A 21,534-nucleotide genomic window follows, 5' to 3' on the forward strand; every position below is an offset into this window, starting at 1 on the left:
ATTTAAAAAACACTTTATCTGCCTTCACAATGAAAAATAGTCTTATAACTCAAACATATTTTATGGAAAAGCGATGTATTTTATGGAAAGAGATGTATTTTATGGAAAAGAGATGCACCATGCTGCATCGTTAACAATATGAGCGTGTGGCACGGAACTCCATTTCATTTTGAGCAGGGCACGCCTCCCTCACTGGCATCGCCCGATCACTTGACGTGCCATTGGCCGGTTCAACCCGGGGAAGCTTAAATGATGACATTTCCTGAGTGGTTTTGCTCAAGACTTTCTAAATAAAGTGAAAAAGTATTGATTTATGTTGAATCAGGTTCCTGTGGTTTTGTTTGGGGTGATTCTTACTTCCTATTTAGGTGGTCTGGTATTGCTCAACCTGCCATGACAACATGGAATGAAACTTCAGAAGAACGCAGAGAAGACATTATTGTATCCAAAATGGGGACTGAGTTTAAAACTCACAGGAATGTAGCATTTTGTTCCCTGTTGTGGTCCTATTTGTTCTTTCTTAGGACGTACAATAGAGTATCTAGGCTGAAATGTTTTGTTTTTGAAGGCGAGGGTAAATGGAAAATTACATATTTCCAAGGAAAGCCAGAAAAATATATTTATTCAAGTTTCAGAGTTTTAGACACATTGTCTGTGAATGTAATTACTGTCCTTGCAGAAACCATACTGTGATTTGGTTAGCATAAGCTAAAAGGATAACCCACAAATTATTTGTCCTTTGCCTTCAAGCAGTAAAGTAAAAATAACATTTACATTACACTGAGTATCCCAAACCTTAGGAACACCGTCCTAACATTGAGTTTCACCCCCACCTCTACAAGGTGTCGAAAGCGTTTCACAGGGATGCTGGCCCATGTTGACTCCAATGCTTCCTACAGTTGTGTCAAGTTGGCTGGATGTCCTTTGGGTGGTGGACCGTTCTTGATACACATGGGAAACTGTTGAGCATGAAACTCAGCAGCATTGCAATTCTTGACACAAACCGGTGCACCTGGCACCTACTAACATACCCCGTTCAAAGGCAATTACATGTTTGTCTTGCACATTCACCCTCTGAATGGTACATAATCCATGTTTCAATTGTCTCAATGCTTAAAAATCCTTCTTTAACCTTCCTCCCCATTCATCTATACTGATTTGAAGTGGATTTAACAAGTGACATCAATAAGGGATCATGGCTTTCACCTGGTCAGACTGTCATGGAAAGAGCAAGTGTTCTTAATTTTTGGTATACTCAATGGATATCATACATACAGTTAAAGGGACATTTAAAAATGTTTCACTTCATATTCATCATCTCCAGCACCACCACAACATCAACATATGTGAAAATTGTGCATTTCTATATTTTGTAGTAAAAAAAGATAGTGGAAGATAAGGCTGGACTTACATGAAGCAACTTTCACGACATTTTCGCTACAGTTGCAGGTTGCAAGTGACATCATCTCAAGCAACTTTGCTGTTACATGCAGCTACTCAAACGTGATTAAAATTGCATGCAACAGCCAATCAAATTGAAGCTGCTTGTTTGAGAATCTCCCCATGTCTTCTGCTGCATTACATTGTGGTTTCACAAATTATTGTTTATCCAACCATTTGGTTATTGTAACAGCAAGGATATAGAAGATATGCATTATGTACAATTTAGCTTGTTAGCTAGCCGAAATGACATTGCTAACACCAACACAGCTAGCTAGCACAGATCATGGTGGACATTTTTTAGTTCAAAATATCATTTATTGACTGCTAAACCATGTACAATCATTTGTATATGATCTCTTGTTGTGCTAGTCTCTGTTCTGTCAACCTTGACCACTGATGGTGCTGCACAGCACTGACAGCTGTGTTGACATGACAACTGGGTCAGAATTCCTAACCTTCGAATGAATGTGACAAAAGCGTTTGTTTTGATTGGCTGTTGCTTGCAACCAAGTTGCAGATGAGTTGCTTATTATTTCACGAAGCAATTTAGAAGCAAGTCAAATTGCGTGAAAGTTTCATCGTGTAACGGCAGCCTGTTTCCAATGACATCATCAAGCAATTAGAAGACAATGCCTACTCATAAATGCTTAAAATCACATTATGCACATGTAACAGTATAGCTTCCGTCCCTCTCCTCGCCCCAACCTGGGCTCGAACCAGGGACCCTCTGCACACATCAACCATGAAGCATCGTGCCACAAAAGCCACGGCCCTTGCAGAGCAAGGGGAACAACTACCTCTAGGTCTCAGAGCGAATAACGTCACCGACTGAAACACTAGCTAGCCATTTCACATCAGCCACAATCACCCCCCTTTTAACCTCATCCTTTTTCGAAGCAACCAGTGATCCGGATCAACAGCATCAATGTAACAGTATAGCTTCCATCCCTCTCCTCGCCCCAACCTGGGCTCAAACCAGGGACCCTCTGCACACATCAACCAAAGTCACTCACGAAGCATCGTTACCCATCGCGCCAAGGGGAACAACTACTTCTAGGTCTCAGAGCAAGTGACGTCACCGACTGAAACACTATTAGCGCGCACCACCGCTAACTAGCTAGCCATTTCACATCAGCCACACACACCAATGATGTCATTGGAAATAGTTATCTTTATCTTTTTTACAAATAAACATAGAAAAACATTTTCACATGTTGATGTTGGGGTGGTGCTGGAGATGATGAATATGCAATTGAATTTTTTTTAAATTTCCCTTTAATAAAAAGCTCATAGTTTTCTCTCCTTTCAACTCAGTATTCAGAATAGCTGCTGACAATCCGAGTAAATGTCTTACAACAATTCGGATTTACAGCTGACATATAGCTTTTCACTTTGACGTAGAGCTTGTATCTGCAATCATCGTAATTACAGTAGGCAGTATTAGCTGAATTCTACATTCAATACAATGAATCAACATTTTTACAGCATAATTGACCCCCCCAAAAATGATGAAGTGACGAATGAATGAACATCAAAATATTGAGTGTTACAGAAATAAAGAATCGATTGAATCAAACAAAAACAAAGCCTTTGTGTTGTCAATACTGTGATCCACAGATTTCCTTATACAGTTGTATCTGCCTTTCATTCCCTACTGTAGCATATAGCATATAGGCTATATGTCGACTGGCTGAGTCTGAAGTAATATTGGTTAATTAACGCACAACTAAAATCTTGTGCCATTTAGACAGCTGCGTGATTCTGTCATATTGTGACTGTCATACAAAACAACTATGGCTAGAGATTTAAAAAAAAAAAAAAAATACACATGCTTTCATTGATGTAAATAGCATCTCAGTATCCATTTCAATGCATTTCATGCAGCATGTTTATGCTGAAGGACAATACATGGAATGTGGTCCCCAGTTAGATTGCATCTCATGTTATTACGTCCAGCATCAAACTAAGCCATCATACAAATATAAAACCTGCTCAAATATACTGTAGCACAAATTATACAATTGCATTTGTTTGCTACTGTCTTGCTGCTGCATAGCATGTTGAAAAAGGTAGTCCTACAATGTGAAAGTGAACCCGCTGACAAATGTCAATTCAAACACCACCAGCATTCGTTCCCATTTCCCTCAAATAATAGATCAACCCTCACCATAGTGGCTACAGAAGAATAGAATGTACATTAAAAGTACAAATAGCCTACAAAAAGCTGCGAGCAACACAATCTGTTCTGTCAGGGTAGATGCATCTTTGGTGCATAGATTTAAAAGATAATCTCCAAAACATACAACAAAGAAGAGTAATTCATGTAAAATAAGGCATTATATATATTCATTACACAACTAAGGCACTATCTGTGATTAGATTCGTTCTCGCCTTTGTTTTTCATATAACAAGCCACATGACTTCCTGTCTGTATACAGTGTAAAACAGGCCTAAAAACAGATTTTCAATGCTTTAACAAAATATCACAATTCCATTTCTTTGGCTCTGTGCTCCCAGAATGATTCTACAGTGAGCAGGAGAAGATAGAAAGTGGATGAATTCCAGATCAGAATGTGGACAGTTTGATGATGTCGGAGCTGTCAGACATAGAAATAGAATTATGCTTTCAGCAGAACTGATAGCTATTGGTCTTCACCAGTGGTTGCTCCTCCTCTTCGTGCTCACACGACTGGTCACAGGAGCCGTCACAACACTTAGGCTCATCATTATCATCACACGGCTCCAACTCCTCGACCGTCATGTCCTGCTGCAGCTGGATGTTCTGTTGCTGCTGGGACAGGAGAGTAGAACACTGAAGAGAACAGGTTTCAAAACGAATACTCATTCATGAGTTACAGTATTGCTATCTTCAAAAAATGCTTAAGTCTGGTCAATCCAGTCTGACAATGAAACATGTTTTATGCTGTCCATAGGGTAGATGCTGTTTTATTCTGAGATATACAGCTTATCTACCATGGTAAACATCAATCCCCCTGTCTGTGTTACCTGATCTGGACGTTCTGGCTCCTCACCCAGTAATCTCTCAATCAGCTGGCTGATCTTGCTGAAGGTCGGTCGCTCTGTTGGCTCCAGATTCCAGCACATTTTCATGATTGTATACCTAGTGGGGCATAAATACATTCTTACTCTTATTATTATCCATCCTGATGCCCAGTCACTTTACCCTGCCTTCATGTAAATATCTACCTCAAATACTGTACATCGTACCCTTGCACATTGATCTGGTACTGCTACTCCCTGTATATACAGTAGCTTGATTCTTGTGTATATTATTCCTCTTGTGTTATTTTGTACTCTGCATCGTTGGGAAGGGCTCGTAAGAAAGCATGTCACGGCAAACAACTGTTGTATTCAGCGCATGTGACAAATATAATTTGAAGTATCATATTGGTTCCGATACCGTAAAAAAAATACTATATTTTGTATCATTCCTCGTAGTTCTACAAGGCCCTCAAGCATCATGGAGAAGATTGTCTCAATATAGAGCTCTGTGGTCTTTCGAACACCGGAGATGCACCCCTCCTAAACACCACTACAGTCCCTCTAGTCTTCTCCTTGCCTGCTCTGTGAAATGGCACTGTTTCGGGCCCCAGTCTGCTGATCATGTGGCTAACACGCAGAACCACGCCTGACCAAGGACTGACTCATCCCCACACAAAGGGGCCCAGATGAATAAGTCCTGACTCAGTCTCAGTCCCCCTCTGTCGCTCTGTCTCCGGACCCACAATACAGTTATTCCGGGCAGTGTGGCAACCACAGAGAATCGACACACACAGATGTATGGAGCCTTGGAGATATTGAAAAATACACTCTTTATTTCTTGTTTCTATGGGGTGTTTGATTGTGGAGGAGAGCTTTGTTACTTTTTCAATGTAGGGCTCAGAACTCCAGCCATGTAATCTGGAATCAGCCATGCTTAATGCTTCTATGGCACAATACATGTACTTTTATTACAAATGCTGAAAAGGGGGTATGACTGGAACATAGGGGGTCTTTGTTCAGTCTTGCAGAATATTATAAAAGGATATTGTAGTATACATGAATATGTATCCCAATGAAGCCCAATTGGCCTGGGGACAAGGTTACTTAAACCTAAAAGCCCTGAATCTGTAACGTACATCTCTGGAGGTGCGAAGTCTGGTCGAGACATCTGATAACCACACTTGATCATGTTGTAGAATTTAGTATCCACCAGGATACTGGGGTAGGGGCTTTTTCCTAAAGAAATTAAACAAAGACACATGAATTAAACAACTAAACAAGAACGACTGAATGATTTCACCAGAGATATAAAAATCTATTATGTTGAGAAATCTAGGTTCCTGCCAGCTCACCTAGAGAGAAGATCTCCCATAGCAGGATCCCATAGGACCAGACGTCACTCTGGACAGTGTAGAGACAGTCAAAGATACTCTCTGGAGCCATCCACTTCACTGGCAGACGCGCCTATAGACACACGGTGCGAGGAAGCGCATATCAAACACACGTGAATGTTTTTATATTGACATGGAACATGTTATTGAGGTTGTCGTTGTTGTTTGCTCACATTGCCCTTCACCACATAGTTGGAGTCATTCATGATGTCACGTGCCAGGCCGAAGTCACAGATCTTAGCCACACGGAGGTCTGTCAGGAGAACGTTTCGAGCCGCAACATCCCGGTGGATACACTGAGACAGACAGAGAGAGAATCAGTTACAGTAGCTTACGACGGCATCACAAAGTGCATCTCTCATTTCCAAGAGATTATATATATTTTTTTAACTATAGTATGCTGAATTTTCATCAAACATAATCTCAAACTGCGAAGTATACTTATTACAAGCCTTGTTTCGCAACCTTTGTTGCGAAACTTTGTGTTGATGTGACTCACGTTCTTGGCTGCAAGGAAGTCCAGGCCCTGAGCCACCTGGTAGGAGAATCTCAGCAGGTCCTCCATGTCCAATGGCCACGAGTCCGGCCCACCATCCTCACACACAGAGTCTGATAGAATAGAATTTCATGTTCATAGAAATGTCCAACTGAACCAATGCAATGAATGGTGCTAGATAAAAGAAAAGGGAGTAAGACGGCTCAATTACCCAGAGAGGAGTTGACAGGCTGGGGACCAGGCCTCATCTCCAGGTAGCTGTCAGAACACACACTGGATATCCCACTATCACTGGTAGAAGGAGTGGAGAACGGGATCAGGGGAGGAGAGGAGGTTGAGGGTCGAGAGGTGGTAAATCACACAAAGTGGTTACTTCACAAGACTGCTTCTCTGTATGCTGAATAAAGGTGAGTCAGAGTACACCTTCTTTTTCATGGGCTTGGTGCATGCCAACATTATCCATACCTTCTGATGAACTGTTTCCCCTCACAGAGGTTCTTGTAGTCACTGGTCTCCTCTGGTACCGCTGGTATGTTCATGACAAAGTTCAGGAAGGTCTCCTGCTTGTGTCGCAGGAAGTTCAGAAGGTCGCCATGACTACAGTACTCAGTGATCACCAGTACAGGTCCTGAGATAAGAAACATTTATATTTTATGATAAATTGAGAAAACTTCCACATAGTACGAAACTTGACTCAAATGCATTTACAAAAATATACAGATACTGTAATTCTCTGAATGTCTCTGCACTTCTTCAGATAGGAAGCTGTGTTTTATAGTGTTCAGTCTCACCCGCCTGAGTGCAGGCTCCCAGGAGGTTGACGATGTTCTTGTGCTGTCCCAGGTGACTCAGAATCTTCAGTTCTGACATCAAAGCCTCTCTCTCATCTGAGTGGGCCCTGGCTGCAGAAAGAGATAGATATACAGATAGATAGATAAATAAACAGAGAGAAAGATAAACCCAATCATATGACACTTCCGTACCACTGTGATCACAGACGGTTTCTCAGACTTTGATCGATTCTACTCCTGAACTAAAAAAAAACGTTTTCAATTCAATGGATTCTGACCTTTGAGCATCTTTACAGCCACTCGCATCGCATTGTCGTCCTCCCCCAGACCATAGGCTGTGGCCTCCACCACCTTCCCAAAGGCCCCGGCTCCTAGGATCTTTCCTGCGGGTCACACATCCAACGCATCACTTTCTTGTCTGACTGTATGTCAATATCCTTTCTTTCCCGTAAATAAATACACTTTACAGTTGTACATGTAGTTGAGATTCCACTCATTCACCATACAGTATGGAATATCTAACCCAGGGATGGGCAACTGGCAAATTCCCCCAAAAATGTCAATAATAATTCAGTCGAGGTCTCAAATTACTGTTGATAGTTAGAATAGAAGAATACACAAGGTGCCATGTCGAAATTTGGTTGTGCATCAGCAGTCAATTAGCCCATGTCAGCAATGTTTTTCTAGCATGGTAAGTTAGTCTAGCGGCCAGCTATCTAAACTTGTAGTAAGCATGGTCGAATTACCGACGGGATGGGGCCCATTAATCATCAGTTATCATATTAAAAACTGCTAACATGTGCTTCCACATTATGGCAAAATGAGCAGAATTGCATGAAATGATTTCTACAATTTCAAAAACGTCTCTCCGCTCCATGGCAAAATGTTTAGAATTGCAGCCAACTTGCTTTAAAACGGCAGAGTTTTCGCTACGCCACATGGCAAAATGGGCAGAATTTCAGGAAATTAACTTTAACCCCCTTGTGGGAGTCGTAGTTTTGCTCTACTACCCCGACAAGCTTCTTGGGACTCTTCTGTAGTCCGTACACGCCGATCTGCCAACTTCTGTCTGTAGCGTCCGAACAGTTTGGGCTACACACTAATATAATCCCTCTGTGGAAAGGTAAGTCTCTCACAAACACGTACATGTCCATTGTTTTTGCCTTAGGATGCAAACAAGCCTCACAAGACTCCTCTGAAGGTCCCCCATGACCAGTTAAAACAATTCATGGAAGCACTGTATATGGAGATAGGTTGTGCCAAAAATAAGTGGTCAAATACATGTCAGAAAAATCTTTCTTATATCTCTCAGATATAGAACAGACACTTCAGAACAAACTGTTCCATGTAGTGAATCTGTTATTCAATGTGTTTGTATGGCCTAACAGTAGTAAGGCCAAATGATATTTTTCATCAAACTTCCAAGAACCAAACCACTGCAGTAGCCTATCTAAGAAAAGGCCACACACCTAGCTTGAGCTTGTCCCTGGGAAACTCCCACTTCTCATTGTACGGCATCTGAGTTGGGTCGATAAAGGTGTAGTTGTTTCCTTCACTGGCCTGGATGATCTTCCACCGGATCTCATATCTCGGTTTCTTCAGAGGGAAGGAAATGTTCATTAGTCAACCATTTGAATAACTAAGGGTTCTCCATGGTTTCTTTGACTAAAGGTAAAAATGATTTCAAACTACATATATTTGTCAATACTCTATTCATGAACATATCAGTTTCTTACCTAGTTTATTTTAGATGAGATTGCATACTGGTCTATTAGTATATTTTCTATATTGCAGAGGGTGTTTTGTGTCCAAACCTGTTTGTACTTGTAGAGCAGGACCATGAGTAGCAGGAGGAGAAGGGCCAGCACACCAGCTGCTCCCAATAGAGTGGAGGTGAACATTATATCTATCCAATCAGAGAGAAGAGTCAGGGTGTCTGGTGTAGATACACTTAGAACATTCTATGTGTGATGGCTTTGTTATGGGTTTATGTGGAACCAAGGAAGAGTAGCTGCAGCTAAAGTAACGGCTATTGTGAATCTGAATAAACAAAAGAACAGACAGTTCATGTACAGCTCATGTGCTTGACTATGATGACACAGGAAAAAGGAGTATGACCTAAGGATAAGACAGTAAGCCTGAGGATAACCATGGGTGACCGTGCTCTGGCTCTTACTGGAAACGTCCATGGCGAAGGTGTCTTTACCGACTCCGACCAGGTTGAAGGCGACACACTCCACGGTCATCCTATGGCTGGACGGTTCCAATGTCAGGACGCTCTGGACCTCGACCGCTCCATACTCCTCCCTCTGGACCTCGACTGTTTGGGCCAAGAGAGGAGCAGGCATCTGGAGACCTGTTGCGTTCTCATTGCACCTGTTCCATAGGAAGAAACAGATAGGATAGAGTTCCCATTTAGTTATGATACCTAATACGTCATTATATATATTTTTAAATACATACTATACTTATTAAGGCTATCTTTTACAATGGCAATATCATACCACTGTGCCCTCTCTAACACCTACGTGGTTCGGATTCCAGAGCACTGGTACCAGAGGATTATGGGAGCAGGGTAACCAAACGACGTGCACGTGAGGGTGGTGATGTTCTCCCATCTCACCACAGCAACCGGCCTCTCTGCCAATCAAGAGAGAGCAGAGGAAGTCAGTGGCATGGTCAAGTAATACATCTCACACACTCAACATAGAGACAAATATGTTCAATAGATGCTGTGCTGAAAAAAAATGTATTCCTCAGAGAGAATGGTTGTTGTATGAACTGACACTGTGTATTAGTATGTCTGTACTCATACTTTACTTACGATACATTTGGATTTGGAATGTAATGGATGCGTTGGCCATGGAACTATTGGCATAGAAGGTGTACTGGCCCTGCTCCTGTGCAATCATCCTCTTGAGCAGCAGGGTAGCGGAATACCTGAGTGAAAAACAAACCTGATCTACAGTCGTGGCCAAAAGTTTTGAGAATGACACAAATAGTAATTTTCACAAAGTCTGCTGCCTCAGTTTGTATGATGGCAATTTGCATATACTCCAGATTGTTATGAAGAGTGATCAGATGAATTGCAATGAATTGAAAAGTCCCTCTTTGCCATGCAAATGAACTGAATCCCCCAAAACATTTCCCCTGTATTTCAGCCCTGCTACAAGAGGACCAGCTGACATCAGGTCAGTGATTCTCTCGTTAACACAGGTGTGAATGTTGACGAGGACAAGGCTGGAGATCACTCTGTCATGCTGATTGAGTTCGAATAACAGACTGGAAGCTTCAAAAGGAGGGTGGTGCTTTGAATCATTGTTCTTCCTCTGTCAACCATGGTTACCTGGAAGGAAACATGTGCCATCATCATTGCTTTGCACAAAAAGGGCTTCACTGCCAGTAACATTGCACCAAAGTCAACCATTTATCGGATCATCAAGAACTTCAAGGAGAGTGGTTCAATTGTTGTGAAGAAGGCTTCAGGGTGCCCAAGAAAGTCCAGCAAGCGCCAGGACCGTCTCCTAAAGTTGATTCAGCTGCGGGATCGGGGCATCACCAGTACAAATCTTGCTCAGGAATGGCAGCAGGCAGGTGTGAGTGCATCTGCATGCACAGTGAGGCGAAGACTTTTGGAGGATGGCCTGGTGTCAAGATGGGCAGCAAAGAAGCCACTTCTCTCTTCTCTGTACCTTGTGCAGCTATTCTGCAAAAGGTACAGGGATTGGACTGCTGAGGACTGGGGTAAAGTCATTTTCTCTGATGAATCCCCTTTCCGATTGTTTGGGACATCCGGAAAAAAAGCTTGTCCGGAGAAGACAAGGTGAGCGCTACCATCAGTCCTGTGTCATGCCAACAGTAAAGCATCCTGAGAACATTCATGTGTGGGCTCACTCACAACATTCATCCAAGGGCTCACTCACAATTTTGCCTAAGAACACAGCCATGAATAAAGAATGGTACCAACACATCCCCTGAGAGCAACTTCTCCCAACCATCCAGGAACAGTTTGGTGACAAAACAATGCCTTTTTCCAGCACAATGGAGCACCTTGCCATCAGGCAAAAGTAATAACTAAGTGGCTCGGGGAACAAAACATCAATATTTTGGGTCCATGGCCAGGAAACTCCCCAGACCTTAATCCCATTGAGAATTTGTGGTCAATCCTCAAGAGGCTTGATATTATACTTCAGTTTTCCATAGTAACATCTGACAAAAATATCTAAAGACACTGAAGCAGAAAACTTTGTGAAACTTAATATTTGTGTCATTCTCAAAACTTTTGGCCATGACTGTACACTCTTAGAAAAAAAGCTACTATTTAGAACCTAAAAGGGTTCTTCGGCTGTCCCCATAAGAGAACCCTATGAAGAAGCCTTTTTGTTTCCAGGTAGAATTAGTTTGGTTCCATGTAGAATCATTTTGGGTTCCACAGAGAGATATACATGGAACACAAATGGGTTCTACCTGGAACCAAAAAGGGTTCTCCTATGGGGAGAGCTGAATAACCCTTTTGGAACCCTTTTTTTCTAAGAGTTTATTGTAGTCACTGGAAATGTTTAACTGGGACAAAAGTGGAATGAATGCAGATGTTGTGTGGTTTGGTGACTAATACATACTAGTTCTCCTTAGACAGTTACTGCTATGTGTCATAGCGGAGGTAAAACATTAGCTCTTTCCTTCCCTTAACTCTAGTTTCATAGTACAGAACTCTTTGGACCGGTGGTGGTGACGTCTGAGTTTGTGTCAGATAAACAAATAAACGGAAACATCAGCTCATTTCAAATCTTCTGCAGTTTCCCCATTCTGAATTTCAGTACATTCAGAAAGTATTCAGACCCATTGACCTTTTCCACAATATGTTACATTACAGCCTTATTCAACAATGTATTAAATAACAAATGTCCTCATCAATTTACACACAATACCCCATGATGACAAAGCAGATTTTTTTTTAAATTCTGCAAATGTATTAAAAATTAAAAACTGAAAAGCCTTATTTACATAAGTATTCAGACTCTTTGCTATGGGACTCGAAATTGAGCTCATGTGCATCCAGTTTCCATTGATCATTCTTCATATGTTTCTACAACTTGATTGGACTCCACCTGTGGTAAATTCAATTGATTGGACATAATATGGAGAGGCAAACACCTGTCTATATAAGGTGCCACAGTTGACAGTGCACGTCAGAGCAAAAACCAAGCCATGAGGTTGAAGGCATTGTCCGTAGAGCTCCGAGAAAGGATTGTGTCGAGGCACAGATCTGGGGAAGGGTACCAAAACATTTCTGCAGAATTGAAGGTCCCAAAGAACACAGTGGATTATATCATTTTTAAATGGAAGAAATTTGGAACCACCAAGACTCCAAGAGCTAGCCACCCAGCCAAACTGAGCAATCCGGGGAGAGGGAGGTGACCAAGAACCCGATGGTCACTCTGACAGAGCTCCAGAGCTCCTCTGTGGAGATGGGAGAACCTCCCAGAAGGACAACCATCTCTGCAGCACTCAAGACAGAAGCCACTCGTCAGTAAAAGGCACATGACAGCCAGATTGGAGGACTCTCAGACCATGAGAAACAAGATTCTCTGGTCTGATGAAACCAAGATTGAACTCTTTGGCCTGAATGCCATGCGTCACGTTTGGTGGAAACCTGGCACCATCCCTACCGTAAAGCATGGTGGTGGCAGCATCATGCTGTGAGGATGTTTTTCAGCGGCAGGGACTGGGAGACTAGTCTGGATTGAGGGAAAGATGAACGGAGCTAAGTACAGAGAGATTTTTATGAAATTCTGCTCCAGTGCGCACAGGACCTCAGACTGGGGCGAAGGTTCACCTTGCAACAGGACAATGACCCTAAGCACACAGCCAAGACAACGCAGGAGTGGCTTCGGAACAAGTCTCTGAATGTGTTTTAGTGGCACAGCCTGAGCCCGGACTTGAACCCGATCGAACATCTCTGGAGGGACCTGAAAAAAGCTGTGCGGCTACTCATCTAACCTGACAAACTTTCAGAGGATCTGCAGAAAAGAATGGGAGAAACTCCCCAAATACAGGTGTGCCAAGCTTGTAGTGTCATACCCAAGAAGACTCGAGGCTGTAATCGCTGCCAAAGGTGCTTCAACAAAGTACTAAGTAAAGGCTCTGAATATGTACTATGTACACTATTTTTATTTATTTTTATTTTTGCAAACATTTCTAGAAACCTGTTTTTTGCTTTGTCATTATGGGGTATTGGATTTTTAAAAATTTGATTAATTTAAGAATAAGGCTGTAACATAACAAAATGTGGAAAAAGTAATGGGTCTGAATACTTTCCAAATGAACTGCATAATTATGATCAAGTGAGCCTTTGATCCGCGAACATTTTAAAATACAGTTTTCTGTTGCTGCCCCTTTAGTCCCAAAGCCCCAAACGCCTTCCCAAAACAGCTAGAGGATCACTCCTCACTCAGTCAGTGCTTTTCATCTTGTTGTTGTATGAGTACCACCCACCTGTTGTTATAGGGTGTAAAGGTTGTTTCCTGCGTGGAGGAGGCTGTAGGGGTGTCCCAGTGATGGCCTATGATCTGAGGGTACGCCTCGATCAGGACACTGAGTTTCAGGTCTTCCCCCTCGTTCACGTCAATGGACAGGCCCTGGTGAGCCAGCTTGGAGGACAGCTGGGGAGAAAGACGGATGTATGCCTCCTCTGGACAGAGACATGGAGAGACATGGGAGTGGTTATCTTCAAGGTCAGCCAGAAGTGTTTTCATTAGGCACTGAAATAGAGAGGGACTTCCTAAACTTGTCCACCCAAAAAAAAGCTTCTGTTGCAAAATGTTTTGATAAAGTCTGCGTTGATTCTCACGATCCAGTTCTGCGACTGGAATGTGTTCTAATATCCCCATGTGTGCCTGAATTGTATTAGAGTTATGCAATAACTTACCTACAACCATCAGGGAGGTGGTAGATTTGTTGACTCCAGCCTCGTTGGTGCCGATGCAGGTAATGTTGCCTGTGTCTGACTGGTCCACTACAGGGATGGTCAGGATGCTTTCAATGTCCAGACGGTTACTGTCAACTGATTGGACTTTCTGCTCTATTGTAAATCTCTGTAAGAAGAGACAGGAAAATAACATAATGTCATTGTCAAGACATATTGTCATGCATTTTATTTTGGCCAACTGTGGAACAAATAGGTTGTTCCAGATACTCTGAAAGTGCTTGCCTTTTTGGAGCTGTAATTCCACGTGACATTATAGTTGAAGTTGGGGTTGTGTGTGGTGCAGTGGATGCTCAGCTTCTCGCCCACGATATGAACATACTCATCCTTTTCCAGGAATACATAAGGTGGGAAACGCAGCCCTGGACACAGAGGGAACCAGGAACACAGCATGTGTAAGAAAAGCACAAACTCCTTTACCAATTCGAATACTTGTTCGTGAATTTGAATATATAGCCATTTTACAGTACAGTATGGTACATGGGCCTGATCAAGCATGTGACTTTAAGTAAAGTATCCCCCCACAACACTCAACCTACTTACTTTGGATGATGTTGAGGTTGAAAGTCTTGGAAGTCCTCTCCACCCCGTGGAGTTTGGCGCTGCAGACATAGTCAGCATTGTAGCTGGGGTGGAGGTTGCGGATGAGAATGCCTCTGCGGGGGTCTGCTGTGTAGTTCATCCCTGGGGGCACGGAGGTACAGTTGTCCATGCGGAGCCCCAAGTCTGTGGCCTCTGGGTCGGTCAGCAGGCAGGGGAGCAGGTGGTCCTCACCCTCCTTCCTCACCACACGCAGGGACGCACTGCTGGTCCAAAACAGGCTGTCTGGGTCTGGTGGAGAAGGGGGGATGTGTTAGAATGAGGGATACTGGCCAACACACCGTCTCTACAGGTATGGTAAACAAACAGTAACTCTCTCCTCTTCTGAGCTTACCTTTCACATACACGTGCACCGTAGAGAACAAGTCCCGAACCTTGACGTTCACACTGGTATATTCACATTTATATGTCCCAGTGTGTTCTGCAGAGGGGCGGTCCACCCTGAAGGTTCTGACTCTCCCATTGCCCTTGGAGATTAAGCTCTTGTGTTTGGACAACCGGGTCAGCCAGTTGACTGGCCCATCCCCCTCACACCTCAGGACCAATGGGGTGCCAGGGTTCAGTACTACTTCAGACCCAACCACGACCTCTGAGTTTAGCTTGATCACAGGACGCCGCCATTCTGAGGAGGTTAACATAGAGATGAGATCATAAATCTACGCGTTTCAAAACAACTGGGACTTCGGAAGTGGGAAATCTCTGACTTCAGTACGTTCAAGACTAATGGGAACTCAGAAAAAGCTTAAACTTGGTAAATGTGTTTTTAACAGACATCCAACTCGGAATTCCGAGTCGGAAACTCTGGCATCTTTATAGACGTCTGACCAGATTATAACTGATGTCATGATTTGACCCAAAAAATGTCAGACTACCCAGTTTTCTTGAAAGCACCATATTGGTTTTTCAAATAGGGGGTGTTTATATTTGTCCTGTTTCACACATGCACAAGTGTCAGGTGTAAAATGGAAATGTGTTATTTGCATAAGTGACCCTGGTCACCTAGTCGACTCAGGGATTCGAACTACTGTAGCAACCTTTCAGCCCAATGCTCTTTAACAACTTTGCTACCTGCCACCCTGTGCATGACCAGGAAACTCTGATTCCTAAACATGGTTATATCAACTGGTTTTTATTTCAGCCAACTCTGTCAAGACAAGATTTAAACCTCAAATCACTATTTATTTTTCTGAATGTCTTCTTGGTCACTCTGTGTTTAGGATTAAGAGTCATCTTGGACACCACAAATTCAGGAAACAAATGACAGAACTGGCCAGTCTGGCTCTAAAGGAGAGATCCTTTTCTCTCTCTCACTTCTGCTTTTCTTCTCTATATCGATGTCATGCTACCGAGAACGGGAGTGAATGGAGACACATTTACTAGTCCCTCAGGGACCCACAGACATTTCATAATTTAGTTGTAGCCCTGAACTAGTTCAGCTGATTTACCTAGTCAAGGGTCGCGTTCCACTGCTCAGATGTTGCATGCATCAACTAATGGTTGCATGTTGCGTCATCGACAGTACGGTCGGGCACCAGATTGCTATAAAATAGTATATGGCTAGCTGATAGATAAAATACATATCCAGGCATGTAAGATCTGGCACGTGGCAGAAACACCTGGGCAGAGGAACACGCCGAAGGGCTTGATGATTAGTTGACTAGTTGAGTCAGGTGTGCTAGTTCTGGAATATATCAAATACAGTGGGGCAAAAAAGTATTTAGTCAGCCACCAATTGTGCAAGTTCTCCCACTTAAAAAGATGAGAGAGGCCTGTAATTTTCATCATAGGTACACTTCAACTATCTAGAAAATCACATTGTAGGATTTTTTATGAATTTATTTGCAAATTATGGTGGAAAATAAGTATTTGGTCACATACAAACAAGCAAGATTTCTGGCTCTCACAGACCTGTAACTTCTTCTTTAAGAGGCTCCTCTGTCCTCCACTCGTTACCTGTATTAATGGCACCTGTTTGAACTTGTTATCAGTATAAAAGACACCTGTCCACAACCTCAAACAGTCACACTCCAAACTCCACTATGGCCAAGACCAAATAGCTATCAAAGGACACCAGAAACAAAATTGTAGACCTGCACCAGGCTGGAAAGACTGAATCTGCAATAGGTAAGCAGCTTGGTTTGAAGAAATCAACTGTGGGAGCAATTATTAGGAAATGGAAGACATACAAGACCACTGATAATCTCCCTCGATCTGGGGCTCCACACAAGATCTCACCCCGTGGGGTCAAAATGATCACAAGAATGGTGAGCAAAAATCCCAGAACCAAACGGGGGGACCTAGTGAATGACCTGCAGAGAGCTGGGACCAAAGTAACAAAGCCTACCATCAGTAACACACTATGCCGCCAGGGACTAAAATCCTGCAGTGCCAGACGTGTCCCCCTGCTTAAGCCAGTACATGTCAAGGCCCGTCTGAAGTTTGCTAGAGAGCATTTGGATGGTCCAGAAGAAGATTGGGAGAATGTCATATGGTCAGATGAAACCAAAATATAACTTTTTGGTAAAAACTCAACTCGTCGTGTTTGGAGACAAAAAATGCTGATTTGCATCCAAAGAACACCATTCCTACTGTGAAGCATGGGGGTGGACACATCATGCTTTGGGGCTGTTTTTCTGCAAAGGGACCAGGACGACTGATCCGTGTAAAGGAAAGAATGAATGGGCCCCCATGTATCGTGAGATTTTGAGTGAAAACCTCCTTCCATCAGCAAGGGCATTGAAGATGAAACGTGGCTGGGTCTTTCAGCATGACAATTATCCCAAACACACCGCCCGGGCAACGAAGGAGTGGCTTCGTAAGAAGCATTTCAAGGTCCTGGAGTGGCCTAGCCAGTCTCCAGATTTCAACCCCATAGAAAATCTTTGGAGGGAGTTGAAAGTCTGTGTTGCCCAGCAACAGCCCCCAAACATCACTGCTCTAGAGGAGATATGCATGGAGGAATGGGCCAAAATACCAGCAACAGTGTGTGAAAACCTTGTGAAGACTTACAGAAAAGGTTTGACCTCTGACATTGCCAACAAAGGGTATATAACAAAGTATTGAGATAAACTTTTGTTATTGACCAAATACTTATTTTCCTCCATAATTTGCAAATAAATTCATAAAAAATCCTACAATGTGATTTTCTGGATTTTTGTCTGTCATAGTTGAAGTGTACCTATGATGAAAATTACAGGCCTCTCTCATATTTTTAAGTGGGAGAACTTGCACAATTGGTGGCTGACTAAATACTTTTTTGCCCCACTGTACATCTTAAATACAGTTAAATAAGGGTTAAATAGAAATACATGGAACAGTTTGAGAACCACCCTCCTAGACTATGGTAATGCCCTGGCCCTTTTACACCCACAAACACCAACACAAAAACAAACAAAGACATCTTTGAATTCCTTATTTTCTTCCCGAAACAGAAGGGCCAGAGTGAGACAGAGGGAGCTGTATGGGGTGGTAAAACCATGTATATGTCCTTTGGGTGTGACAAAGCTAACTGCTGGTGATGCGCTGATACAGGGACGAACAATGCCGTCTTTGAGACACTCAAGCAAATCACAGGGGCCAAGGGAGTCTGAAGAACTTCAACATAAAGCTACTGTAGAATATGGCTTCAAATAGCATGTTTTTCTTGTCCTCCTTTAACTCTCTAACACCTTATTTGATAAAAAAGTTAATTTGGGCTCTATTGGGCTCTCTTGTAGTGGATTTATTTCAGCATCCACTCTCCTGTATCTGGTAAAGCATGGATCAGAAAACAACATCTGAAAATCACAATAGGTTTTTGTCTCAATTCATTCTTTCATGTAAAGTATGTCTTGTTTTTGATTTATCTCAAAGCAGAACTGAGTTTTGTTGTTCAGCAGATTTTCTTAGTTACCACAGTCCACAGCTCAACCTCAGTGTCAAAGTGAGGGAGTGCTCATGGTTTTGGGCTATTCAGTATCGATTGGGTCTAGACTTCCCGATAACATTACACACCACCTTCCTATGGACTCCAAGTATACTAGCTCCCTATCAAATGGCTGTTGAGCAATGGAACAAGAACAGCAGCTGATGTACAGAACATTACGGTCCTACCAAAAGAGGCTCATAAAAAAATAAAAATAATGAAACATTAAAATGCCATGATTTTCAGATAAAATTATACTAAATATATTCACACGTCACCAAATCATTGATTAAAACACACTGTTTTGCAATGAAGGTCGACAGTGGCCTCAACAGCACTCTGTAGGGTAGCACCATGGTGTAGCCAGAGGTAAGCTAGTTTCCGTCCTTCTCTGGGTACATTGACTTCAATACAAAACCTAGGAGGCTCATGGTTCTCAACCCCTTCCATAGACTTACACAGTAATTATGAAAAGTTCCGGAGGACGTCCTCCAACCTATCAGAGCTCTTACAGCATGAACTGCCATTTTGTCCACATAATCAAAGAATCAGAGAATTAATCTAGTACTGAAAGCGTAAGCTACAGCTAGCTTGCACTGCAGTGCATAAAATGTGATTGGTAGTTGACTCAAAGAAAGAGAAAGACAATAGTTTAACAGCTTTGAACAAGTACATTTCTTCAAAAATGAAGGCGTAGCAAGAGAGAGGGCGAGAGAGTGGCGACCAGTGGCGACACATCATTCAGGGCTGGTGGGGCAGAGCCCCACCTGTTTAGCCCTGTACTCATGTTATTTTGGCATTCCAACATGTCACATATCAGTTTGCAAACATTGTTATTAAAAAATCATTGAGTTGATAAAGCCGCATACATGTTTTGCTTTCTTGAATAAGGCAGATCCAAAATGCAGGTGTTTCAGCCTAGCTCAGTGCTTTCTGTGGTGGTGGGGAAAATATGGAGCGTAGGGATTGGTAATGTTCTCTAGCTGTGCCGTGATTGGCTCAGTGTTCTGTCACTCATGGGGACACTACGTCACTGCAAAATCTACGGGGAGATGTCGAAAATTCAAGCCCCTTGAGTGCTGCCATAGATTTACATTAGAAGTGCCCAACTGAGAAGACTCAAGGTCATTGGTCACAGATAAAATTATGTAAAATCATATTATATCTACCATAGCTTTGATTGGACTGATCATGTTAACATAGCAAGCTAGACAAGCAGTCATCATCATGAATCAAGTCAAAAGTCTACTGGCAAATCCTTTTCAATCCTTGTCATATGAAGAGAAATGATAGATAAAACGTAGTGGTGCTCATCGGCCATTGGACATAAACATTACACTTGTGGTGGAAAAAGTACCCAATTGTCATATTTGAGTCAAAGTAAAGATATCTTAATAGAAAATGACTCAACTTAAAGTGAAAGTCACCCAGTAAAATACTGTTTGAGTAAAAGTCTGAAAGTATTTGGTTTTACAAATACTTAAATATCAGGTATTGGGGCAGCAGGTAGCCTAGTGGTGAGAGCATTGGGCCAGTAACCGAAAGGTTGCTCAGATCGAATCTCTGAGCTGACAAGGTAAGAATCTGTTGTTTTGCCCCTGAACAAGGCAGTTAACCCACTGTTCCCTGGTATGCTGTCATTGTAAATAAGAATTTGTTCTTAACTGACTTGCCTAGTTAAATAAATTTAAATTAACTGTGGTTCCAAGTACTTAAGTAGTTTTTTAGGGTATCTGTACTTTTCTTTACTATTGATATTTCTGACAACTTTTACTTTTACTCCACTACATTCCTCAATAATATAATATACTTTTTACTTCATACATTTTCCATGACACCCAAAAGTACTAGTTACATTTCGAATGCTTAGCAGGACAGAAAAATTGCCACATTCACACACTTTTTAAGAGAACATCCCTTGTCATCTCTGCCTCAGATCTGGCAGACTCACTAAAAACAAATGCTTCGTTTGTAAATGATGTCTTAGTGTTGTAGTGTGCTTGCAGCTATCCGTAAAATAATAAAACAAGAAAATTGTGCTGTCTGGTTTGAAATTATTTATACTTTTACTTTTGATACTTAAGTATATTTGTGAAATTACATTTACTCTTGATAATTAAGTATATTTAAAATTAAATACTTTTGCACTTTTACTCAAGTAGTATTTTACTGGGTGACTTTCACTTTTACTCGAGTCATTTTCTATTTGGCATCCTTTATTTAACTGAAGTATGACAGTTGGGTACTTTTTCCACCGCTGCATATAAATTGCATTTTAGTCTGGTAATATATATGTAAAAGTATGGAGGACACAAGAGATGTGAGTACAATGTCAACAACACAACACGTGAATCCCAATATGATGCAGTATAGTTGAAAACAGGTGTTGAGTCGTACCTTGAGCTGCAGTGGGCAGGATCCCCAGCAGAAAGGCCAGGTACAGCTCCATCCTGGATCTGCTCCAGATCTATGTGTGTCTGTATGTCTAGGAGTGTTGTTATTGTGTCTGTGGTCAAGGAGAAAAATGAGGAATCATTACGCTGGATCTCTGCTGTCACTCACTGTCATACACTTCTTCTTTTCTAAAGAGGATATTTGGAAATCAAACTTTCAGGATTTGTCACCTTGAAATCAAGGTTATATAGACCAGACCTTACTGAAAGCCTTTTCAAATGTCATTCACATGCTATTAATAAAAGTTACTGTGTAACATGGCTAAGATTGGAAACAATGAACTCTACTGAACCTGTAGATTTCTTCAGCTCAGTGGTATGCCTCTGATCCCACAGAGCTCTGTGGATTCACCATCCGGGAGCGAGTAAAGTCCCTCCAACTCTGTCTCTCTTCTGTCTCTATCTCCCTTAGCCTGACCAGAAGCCAGTAAAAGAGAGAGAGGCATAAACAGACAGATAGAGGTGTCA

General features: G+C 42.1%; 1 protein-coding gene across 3 annotated transcripts; it reads right to left on the reverse strand.

Annotated features, from left to right (window-relative positions):
- Window positions 1-605: 605 nt before the first annotated feature.
- On the reverse strand, window positions 606-21,504 carry LOC115130535 (macrophage colony-stimulating factor 1 receptor 1-like). 3 transcript variants are annotated; one of them, XM_029661779.2, is made up of 22 exons: window positions 21,360-21,501; window positions 21,011-21,119; window positions 15,044-15,331; window positions 14,653-14,940; window positions 14,335-14,471; window positions 14,053-14,218; window positions 13,620-13,815; window positions 9,949-10,064; window positions 9,653-9,764; window positions 9,301-9,500; window positions 8,939-9,030; window positions 8,594-8,720; window positions 7,403-7,507; window positions 7,125-7,235; window positions 6,799-6,961; window positions 6,545-6,624; window positions 6,337-6,446; window positions 6,011-6,133; window positions 5,799-5,910; window positions 5,583-5,682; window positions 4,450-4,564; window positions 606-4,234 (listed from the first exon to the last, which is right to left on the reverse strand). In XM_029661779.2, exons 2-22 carry the CDS (start codon window positions 21,060-21,062, stop codon window positions 4,070-4,072), a joined length of 2,958 nt encoding a protein of 985 aa, XP_029517639.1. In that variant the 5' UTR covers window positions 21,063-21,119; window positions 21,360-21,501; the 3' UTR covers window positions 606-4,069. The 3 variants fall into 3 exon arrangements, with proteins under 3 accessions (XP_029517639.1, XP_029517640.1, XP_029517641.1); XM_029661780.2 differs by having other exon boundaries at window positions 606-4,231; window positions 21,360-21,496; XM_029661781.2 differs by having other exon boundaries at window positions 4,083-4,231; window positions 4,476-4,564; window positions 21,360-21,504.
- Window positions 21,505-21,534: the final 30 nt, after the last annotated feature.

The sequence above is a fragment of the Oncorhynchus nerka genome, linkage group LG6, assembly GCF_034236695.1.
Source record: "Oncorhynchus nerka isolate Pitt River linkage group LG6, Oner_Uvic_2.0, whole genome shotgun sequence".
Taxonomy (NCBI): Eukaryota; Metazoa; Chordata; class Actinopteri; order Salmoniformes; family Salmonidae; genus Oncorhynchus; species Oncorhynchus nerka.

Excerpts from the sequence above, each read along its gene's own strand:
- LOC115130535 (XM_029661779.2), bottom strand. The coding sequence starts at position 21,062 with ATGGAGCTGTACCTGGCCTTTCTGCTGGGGATCCTGCCCACTGCAGCT. Across the intron at positions 9,765-9,948 it reads ATTCCAAATCCAAATGTATC|AGAGGCCGGTTGCTGTGGTG; the intron begins GTAAGTAAAGTA and ends CTTGATTGGCAG. Across the intron at positions 9,501-9,652 it reads TGCTCTGGAATCCGAACCAC|GTGCAATGAGAACGCAACAG; the intron begins GTAGGTGTTAGA and ends CCTATGGAACAG.